The sequence below is a fragment of the Lathyrus oleraceus genome, chromosome 1 (assembly GCF_024323335.1).
Source record: "Lathyrus oleraceus cultivar Zhongwan6 chromosome 1, CAAS_Psat_ZW6_1.0, whole genome shotgun sequence".
Lineage (NCBI taxonomy): Eukaryota > Viridiplantae > Streptophyta > Magnoliopsida > Fabales > Fabaceae > Lathyrus > Lathyrus oleraceus.
Window position 1 is genome coordinate 135,472,036 of NC_066579.1, and position 9,516 is coordinate 135,481,551.

Genomic DNA, 9,516 nt, shown 5'->3' on the forward strand with positions numbered 1-9,516 from the left:
CCTTCTCCTAAAAATAATTAAAATCACATAATTAATATTAATAACCAATTAGTTACTTTTTTAAATATAATTTGATCAACTTAAGTGACAAAAGTCAATAAATACTTACTCCAAACAACTTAAACCAATCAGCTTTCGTATCAGGATCGAGTGCAGACCAATGATGTATAGGTTTATAAAATTGTTTGCGTATCGCATAATTAATGGCACCAGCAACTTCTTTGGCAGGAACTAGCCTACAAAATACAATAATAAAACTACTCAATTATTAAGAATCATATGGATAGTAATATTCTCAACTTTCTTAACAGGTTATATATATTTTAGACAAAATACAATAATAAAACTACTAAATTATTAAATTATGAGAATATATATGACTTACCCAGTACCAGATGGTTTTATAATAACTTTCCCATTCTCATCTATTGTTGGCACAAGAGGGGTAATAGTTTCTTGACCCACCGCCTCATCCTCATCAGCATCCACATCTTCCTCCTCTGCCAAATTTGAAGGGCTAGCCATTGTTTGAAGGTTTATACTTTGAGGGCCAGCCATTGTTTGATGGCTTAAAGTTGGAGTAGGCATAAAACTGAATTTCTCAGAGGTAGTGGCATGAACAGGTACTACAGTTGGAGCTGGTGTTGGCATCGACGATGCAGCCTGCACAGACGATGCTGCCTAAGCTGGTGTTGGCATCGACGATGCAGCCTGCACGGACGATGCTGCCTGAGCTGGTGTTGGCATCAACGATGCAGCCTGCACACACGATTTTTTAGAAGCTGATGTTGGCATTGATGATGCAACCTGCACGGACGATGCTTCCTGAGCTGGTGTTGGCATCGACGATGCAGTCTGCATAGATGATTTTTTCGAAGCTGATGTCGGCATCGACGATGCAACCTGCAGGGACGGTGCTGCCTGAGCTGGTGTTGGTGCCGATGATGCATCCTGCATAGACAATGTTGTTTGAGCAGGTTTCCTAACAATATGCTTCTTGTTAATTATGCGATTTCGTTCTTCTTGAAGTTTTCCTGGTGCTAATACCTTAGCTTTTCCACCTCTTTTAGTCATCTGTTGTCATAAAAATAAAAGGATTAGTCAGTCTCACACTCTTAACATTATCATAACATTATCAAATGCAGTTTCTGATAAAATTAAAAGTAAAAGAAAAGAAACAATGTTGTTTCTGATAACACGCAAAAACCCCTCCAAACATCAACAACAGCAAAAACCTCTCCATACTGTGGCGAGTCCGAAAACTGCCACGTATACCTACCATAGCGCCGCAGTTACGGATATTTGATAACACAACACTGCTCTACAGGAAACAATTTGAGCAATTTACAGTACGGATTCTTAATGGAGAATCCAAAATGCCCCCTAGTTTCAACAGAGAAGATGTGGATTTTTTATTATATGCCAGAAGACAGATAAAGGGAGGCGGCTGCTTGCTAAATAAAAAAATTTCATAAAACATATAAAGTGAATTCTAGTTCTACTAGAAAACAAAACATTCATTGTTGTTGTACGATATTCTCATACATCTCCAAACTTTATAAAAACAGGACTCATATTAATCAATCAATAAAAAAAGTTAAGAGAAAGATATGCATACTCTATTGTGGTCCTAAAGTAATAATAACTAAAAGATTAACAACAACTTCATGATAAAGCATGCAACGATCTAATGCAAAAACATGTAAAATGATATTGCAAGGTGTAGAAAACTGTATTTGACCTTTAGAAAGTATTATACTACATGATAGCACAGGGAAGAACTATAGTGATTCACTACATAGCCAAATTATTGGATATTAGAAATGGAGCCATTTCAAATACAAAGGAATGCTGCTAACAAAGGAGGGGTAAACAAAGAAAAAGTTCTCTACAAGGAAAAGATAAATGCACAGCGACTTAATTTATCTTCATCAATGCCCTCTATCTGCTTCACTAGTAGAGCAATCAAAAATCTCTTCAAACACATCTAATTGTGACATGTCACGCAAACAAGATATTGCTTCAATTTCTACATTGGGTAGTGCCGGTAACATCCCATCAGATTGATAAGGTACTTCATCCTCTATGTTGTCAATCTCTACGCGACCCCTTGGTTTTATGGTGATTGCCGCACACCATCCACGCATATCTCTACACATTTCTGGATATGGGACATAATACACTTGTCTTGCATTTTGCGCAAGGATGAAAGGATCATAAGGACGATAACGTTTATCCATCTTAATATCCACAGTTTTATATTGTGGGTGAACCTTTGTGCCCGTATTCCTTGTTGGATCAAACCATTCACAATAAAAAACTGGAATCTTATGCTTCAGACCAAAGTAATCTAGCTCAAAGATATGTTTGATTATTCCATAAAAATCAGTATTTCCTCCTTCTGCAAGACCTTTCACGTGCACACCACAATTGCTAGTTTTTCTACCTTTGCTCCATTCTTCAGTATGAAACTTGTACCCATTGATAAAATACATGTTCCATGATATGGCCATTGATGCAGGACTGCGAGACAAGGCAATTATATCTTGGTTAGTAACTCCATTTGTCTCCTCATTTACATATTTCTTCAGCCATATGGGAAACTCTATATGTATGCGCCCAGATGAATCTTCTATATCTAGAGAGTGGTTCTCTAAGAATATGCTGAAATAAATCACACGATTCATAAGTAAATATCTATTATGATATGCATCAATAATTTGATTGAATATATTATGATGCACACTTACTCAAGATATGGTTTAACCTCATCACAATTTATCAAGACATGCACATGTGAAGACTTCCATTCCTTATCAGATAGAAAATATTTTCGTGACTTCCCACTTGGTCGACCGCCACTTTGTAGAATGGACATTGTAGGTAGAATGTCATCATTGTCTAAATGAGGTTTGTTACTAAGATTTATGGTTGGCAACAAACGGAAAGAGTTGAAATAATGAGAGCAAAAGTAATTTGTCTCGCGATGTATATAATCACTGCATATGGAACCTTCAACTCTAGCCTTATTTGTCACTGCCCTCTTTGAGACTCCCATAAATCTGCACATTCAATCATTCCACGTTTATTAATTTATGATAAACATGCAATAACTTAATAAAATCAACCACAACAATTACCTTTCGAATGGATACATCCATCGGTACTGTACTGGACCACCTAGAATTGCTTCTTTGGCAAGATGGATTGGAAGATGCTCCATTGAGTCAAAGAAACCTGGTGGAAAAATCCTTTCCAACTTGCATATGATAATTGGAATATTCTCATCCAACTTAATTAAGTCGTCCATCCTCAATGTATTGCAACAAAGATCTTTAAAGAATCGACTTAGCTCAGTTAATGGTTTCCAAACCAAATCTGGCAATGAATGGAATGCAATTGGGAGTAAACATTCCATGAAAACATGACAATCATGGCTCTTCATCCCATGCACCGTACCCTTTTCTACATTGGCACACCTACTGAGGTTTGAAGCATAGCCATCTGGAATTCTCAATTCCTTAAGCCATTTACAAACCAACTTGGCTTCAGATTTGGTTAGAGTGTAACTAGCCTTTGGTTTACCATTCTTTCCGTTTTCTAAGGGTTGGAGCTCCAAGTCCCCGCGAAAGCATAATTTAGCCAAGTCTTCTCTTGCCTTTTCATTATCCTTTGTTTTATCCTTAACATTCATGACAGTATTAAATATATTATCGAAGACGTTTTTTTCTATGTGCATCACATCGAGGTTATGCCTTAACAAGTTATCCTTCCAATATGGGAGATCCCAAAAAATACTTCGCTTTTTCCAATTGTGATCCACTCCATACCCTTCGAATTCTTTCCATTTCGCCTCCCATCCAATTTCAGTAACTTTTGGAAAATTACTTATTACCGCCCATATATCTTTCCCTGTGGAAATGGGAGGTGGCTCATTGGTCACAACCCTATTTTTTAGGAAACTTCTTTTACTCCTTCTGAAGGAGTGATTAGATGGCAAGAAACGACGATGACAGTCAAACCAGGAATTCTTATGGCCACTTTTCAAGGTGAAAGCATCAGTGTGTTCCATACAATGAGGGCATGCCAATTTACCTTGTGTTCCCCATCCAGATAACATACCATAGGCTGGAAAATCATTAATTGTCCACATCAAGCAGGCTTTCATGATGAAGTTTTGTTTTGTAGATATATCATAGGTCAATATTCCATTGGACCACAATCGATGTAGATCATCAATCAATGGTTGCAAGTAGACATCTATCTTTAATTTAGGGTTTTTAGGTCCGGGTATGAGGCATGCCAAAAACAAGTATGGTTTGGTCATGCACATTTCAGGGGGGAGATTATACGGAGTAACTATTATTGGCCAACATGAGTATGGAGAAGCAGACGCTTGAATGTAAGGAGTAAAACCATCTGAACACGGACCCAACCTTACATTTCTGGGTTCCCTAGAAAAGTCAGGATATACACTATCAAAATGTTTCCATGCTTTTCCATCTGACGGGTGGCGAAGGATGTTGGAACTATTTTTGTTCATGTGATGCCATCTCATTTCACTTGCCGACTCAGTTGATGCATACAATCTTTGTAATCTGGGAATGATTGGGAAGTAGAACATTCTCTTCACTGGGATATCTTTGTACTTTCCCATGCCAGTCTTGCGAGGAATGAACCTAGGAGCATTACAAAATTTGCACTCTGATAGATTGCTATCATCCTTGTAATATAACATACAACCATTCTTACAACAATCAATCTTCTCAACCTTTAGCCCTAACTTAGATACCAACTGTGTTGCTTGGTAATAGTTCTCGGGCAAGCATTTTTGAACTGGACATACACTTTTAAGCATTTGTGCAACAAAATCTAAACCTTTTTGTGGTACATGCCAATTAGACCTAATTTCAAGAAGTTGAGTAGATATTGATAATATTGATTGGGTAGCTCCCTCATAAATGGGCTTGTTGAAAGATATCAACTTGTCATAAAATCGTTTGGCATCTTCGTTGGGAAACTCATCCTCCGTATATTCCTCAACTTCTATGTTATCATTCACGTGAGAGAATACTCCATAAGGCCTAAAAGCATCATACACCATCTGATTCATTGCCTCAATTTGGTCATCATGATGCACATGCTCACTACTATTTGAATCATTCCTTGTATTAACATTGAGCTCTACTTCTCCATGTTGAGTCCAAATCCAATAGTCTGGTTGAAAGCCATCTTGATACAAGTGAAGTCTAACATTAGTTGGTGTTCTTATCTTGAGACACTTGCAATTTATACACGGACACCTTATCCCTCCCTCAGATTTACAAATAGGTTGTTTCAAAGCCCTCTTTACGAAGTCTTTAACCCCGCGAACATACTCTTCTTTCAATCCGTGTCTATTGGAATATACTCTATCGTACATCCAAGTACGATCCATTTTCTATAAGGCAAACAATTAACTCGTCAACCACTGAAAATTAAAACATATATTAGACAAAAATGAATGGCTGATAAGTTCCTAATGGGTATTAGGAGAAAATCAGATAACTTCCTAATGGGTATTAGGAGAGAATAGAATACATGTATTCCAAGGGATTTTTATTTTATTTTCAGTGGTTCAAAAATTAAACATGACGAACATACCAAATTTTAATACTATTGTACATTATTATTTCAGACCGTAAACAAAATTGCTGCACAGATTTATAAATCTATTAAACTGCTGTATATTTTAACAAATCCAATAAGCTATTGTACTCACTTCCTGAAATCTAACTAAAACAACGTAAGCCTTAATTCTTAGTTTATTTTTTAATGTAAACCGAACCAAAACTACATGTTAATGGAAATAACTAACAACTTGCAGTATGTAGTCACTATATAGACTGTCATGTACAGTAGTACCAAATTATTACCATGCCAACACAAATCAACATACAAACCAAAACAAAACTTCTACCTACAAACATACGCAACCAAAACGCATAAGGTAGCCGATACACAAAGCAACCGCCTCGAAACCAGAAAAAAAACACAACACTGGGACAATCACAACAACAGAATAGAACTTAATTCGAAATATAAACAAAATCTATGCGAATCAAATGCCACAAAGGTGAAAGGTTATATCCCGATGCTAGAATTTCATTTACAACATAACCAATTCGCAATCCAAGGGAAACCGAAAAGAGAAAAACACAACATAGCCAATGCGTGTTCGAAATCAAAATAAAGTTTAAAAATTTGTAAATCATACACTTAGCTCGAACTATGAGTTTAAACAAGTGGTAACCACAATCAAACAATTCTCTTATAACAATTAGAGTTAACGGTGCCGACAAAAACTAACGGTAACTATAACCAAACCGTCTACGCAAACAGAGCCGTACAGTGCAAAAAGAAGAAACAAAATGGATTTGGAACTCTTTCATAAATAAAGAGTGTTCTCTCGTAGAAGCATGTCAAGCCTTATGAAAACACCTTGAAAGAGGTTTATCACACTATACAATGATATGATTTGAAATAAATTGGCACTTCTAAAAGTTAAATTTGAATGGTGAAGGATTGATTATAATTCTAAAAGTAACATCCAATTATCCATTTCACTATGCTTCACAAGCAGGGTATAACAGAATATCTTATTTGCAAGGAAAATGGAAATTTAACATCCAATCATCCATTAAAACACAAGGAAGCACAAGACAAACAAGACAGTAGGAATGGAGAAATCAGAAACACGTGAAGCTAACTCGGGGAATCGAGAAACATATTGATTTCAAAAATATGGATGAACTGCTAGCACAATAGGACAACAACACAAGACAGAACAAAGGAACACTTCTCAATTGCAGTCACTAGAAGCAAGCAAAGCACTAACTAAGACACATCAACAACAGTTAGAAAACAAGCACTAATAATCAGGTCACAAATATATAGCAGACACACAGATTGTTACAAATGGCTGATACTGGCACTGCAACTCACATCAGAAATCAGTTATGGAATGCAGGCACAACAGATAATTCAAGAAGCACAACAGCCAAATCAGGTGGCACAATGAAAACATCACCTTCAGCCTGAAGCAAGGAAGGCTCAACAGCAAATATCTCATCAAGAACAGGACAATCTAGAGCATTAGAGGACATACATCAAGCAACAAAAGGGAAACTAAACTACAGATATGAGTTCATCTATAAAGCACTCAAGCAGCCGCATCATCAATACACAATGCAACAACTGGAAATTACTCGGAGGCAACATCATCAAGAGAACCACATGAAGGACATTCAAGATAAGAGGAAGGATGAAAACATGCATCAATATCATCAACATACCAGAAACCTTGGTTCCACAAAAACAAATCTAAACCAGCACAAACTTTTTCAGCTCTTTTAGTTTGACCCCATAAGAAATAATTAAGCAGAACTTAGGAAATTCCATAGCCTCCTCATAACCACAAAATCAATTCATAAATAATTCTCAACAGCTTCACTTATTCCAAATAATTGTATAATAACTAAAGTGTTAAGTATTTCAAACTTCAAACATTGCAACAGTAAAATTATTCGACCTCATTTTTGTCATAATCACAATCACATTTAACACATTTAACACCACACATATGTTCATAACAGGAGTATCATAGAAACTATACAGCTTTCACAAACACAGCTTTCACTACTGATGCAAACAGTTAATAAATTTGAGTCCAGAAAAAACATTTCCTTCAAAATAAATTATAACCCCAACCTTGAGAAATACTAACTGATGCAAACACTAACTATTGCAAACACTAACAGTTCAGTCTGGTTCCAAATTAACATAGGGATGACTAACCTTGAGAAAGAGTTGTCTTTGCAAAATCCCGGATGATATAGTGCTTCGGTTCCAAATTAACTTGCATTCAACAACTGCTTACTGCCTCCACTAAGTAAGATGAGCATTCTTGAAAACCTACATTCAGAAAACCAATTAGCAAATAATTTGATTTTTGTAGTTTCAGACTTAAAGGAGACTTTAAACATATTTGGAAACAATACTAAACTTGCAAAGAAAAGTTGATTCCAGCATCCACAAAGCCGATAGTTCTGGAAAACCTACATTCAGAAAACATAAAACATATGACTATCTCATACTCATTAAACCAAAATCCATGGAAATCACTTGAGATGAATATGCATTACCTTTGATGATTCAGAAACCCTTTAACGAGGGATTTTGAATTAGGGATTCTTCAATGGATTCACGGATTAGGGATTCACGGATTAGGGATTCACGAATCGGTTCACGAAATAGGGAAAAAAGGGATTCACGATTTAGCATGGAATTAGGGTTTTCGTTTTGTGAAATGAAATGGAGGGAGAGTGAAAAATGACGAGGGAAAAGGAAAGAGGGAAATAAGATGTCGCGCAATTTTTGGTCCGAAATAGAAAATTCCATAGAGTCCGCCAAGCGAACTCTAATTAATAAATAAAATACTTAAACCTTAAATATATATATATATATATATATATATATATATATATATTATAGATAAATAAATGGAAAATGTATATGTTATAAGAATATAGTCGGCTCAGCGGACTCTAAGTAAATAAATACTAATTAAAAAATAATGCTACTAGATAGAGTCGGTCTCACCGACTCTAAATAAATTAATCAAACATTCTTCAAAGGTAACATAACAAGTAGTGTCGGTTTTGCCGACACTGATAAAAAAAATAACTTGTCTTAAAAGATGTACCTAGATAGAGTCCGTTAGTGTAGGCTTAGCCGACACTAATAGTGTCCGTGTCGGTGGCCGACTCTAAACTAGGAGGCTAAAATGACTTATTCTAGTAGTGCACCAAAATGCCATCTATCAGAATTCAGAAAGATCACCCTAAGGATCTTATCATAGGGGATCCCAATAGTGGTGTGACTACCAGGTCAAGGGGAATGAGCTCAAATTCCTGTTTTGTTTCCAAGGTTGAACCCAAGAATGTGAAAGAAGCCCTGACTGACGAATACTGGATCAATGCCATGCAAGAGGAACTTGAGCAGTTCCAAAGGAATGAAGTATGGGAGCTAGTTCCAAGACCTGAAGGGACCAACATGATTGGCACCAAGTGGATCTACAAAAACAAGTCTGATGAGAAAGGAGTAATTACTAGGAATAAAGCAAGACTAGTAGCTCAAGGATACACTCAAGTTGAAGGGGTTGATTTTGATGAGACGTTTGCTCCTGTGGCTAGGCTTGAGTCCATCAGATTGCTGTTAGGTATATCATGCATTCTGAAGTTTAAACTGTTCCAAATGGATGTGAAGAGTGCATTCTTGAATGGCTACTTGAATGAAGAAGTCTATGTGGAACAACCTAAAGGGTTCTGTGATCCTAACCAACCTAAGCATGTATACAAGTTGAGGAAAGCCTTGTATGGGTTGAAGCAAGCACCTAGAGCATGGTATGAAAGGTTGACCGAATTTCTGACCTCAAATGGATACAAAAAAGGTGGAATAGATAAAACCTTGTTTGTG

General features: G+C 36.5%; 2 protein-coding genes and 1 long non-coding RNA gene across 3 annotated transcripts; all 3 read right to left on the bottom strand.

Moving 5' to 3' along the window:
• Window positions 1–681: 681 nt before the first annotated feature.
• Window positions 682–1,575, bottom strand: LOC127095838 (uncharacterized). Its single transcript, XM_051034472.1, has 3 exons — window positions 1,546–1,575; window positions 1,280–1,321; window positions 682–1,074 (listed from the first exon to the last, which is right to left on the bottom strand). The coding sequence occupies exons 1-3, from the start codon at window positions 1,573–1,575 to the stop codon at window positions 682–684; spliced, it is 465 nt and encodes a 154-aa protein (XP_050890429.1).
• A 356-nt stretch (window positions 1,576–1,931) lies between these two features.
• On the bottom strand, window positions 1,932–5,437 carry LOC127095845 (uncharacterized). The gene is made up of 3 exons (XM_051034479.1): window positions 3,141–5,437; window positions 2,751–3,062; window positions 1,932–2,664 (listed from the first exon to the last, which is right to left on the bottom strand). Exons 1-3 carry the CDS (start codon window positions 5,435–5,437, stop codon window positions 1,932–1,934), a joined length of 3,342 nt encoding a protein of 1,113 aa, XP_050890436.1.
• Window positions 5,438–7,737: 2,300 nt separating this feature from the next.
• Window positions 7,738–8,258, bottom strand: LOC127122295 (uncharacterized). The gene is made up of 3 exons (XR_007803514.1): window positions 8,184–8,258; window positions 8,045–8,096; window positions 7,738–7,953 (listed from the first exon to the last, which is right to left on the bottom strand). It is a non-coding gene; the product is annotated as an uncharacterized LOC127122295 (long non-coding RNA).
• Window positions 8,259–9,516: the final 1,258 nt, after the last annotated feature.

Bases quoted from the DNA above. Each gene is read 5' to 3' on its own strand.
- LOC127095845 (XM_051034479.1), bottom strand. From the start codon at position 5,437: ATGGATCGTACTTGGATGTACGATAGAGTATATTCCAATAGACACGGA. The intron at 3,063-3,140 runs GTAATTGTTGTG...TTGAATGTGCAG, and splicing joins TGGATGTATCCATTCGAAAG to ATTTATGGGAGTCTCAAAGA. The intron at 2,665-2,750 runs GTAAGTGTGCAT...GATTTATTTCAG, and splicing joins GAGGTTAAACCATATCTTGA to CATATTCTTAGAGAACCACT.
- LOC127095838 (XM_051034472.1), bottom strand. From the start codon at position 1,575: ATGAGTCCTGTTTTTATAAAGTTTGGAGAT. The intron at 1,322-1,545 runs GTATGAGAATAT...TGTTTCCTGTAG, and splicing joins TTTTTATAAAGTTTGGAGAT to AGCAGTGTTGTGTTATCAAA. The intron at 1,075-1,279 runs GTAGGTATACGT...TTATGACAACAG, and splicing joins TCCGTAACTGCGGCGCTATG to ATGACTAAAAGAGGTGGAAA.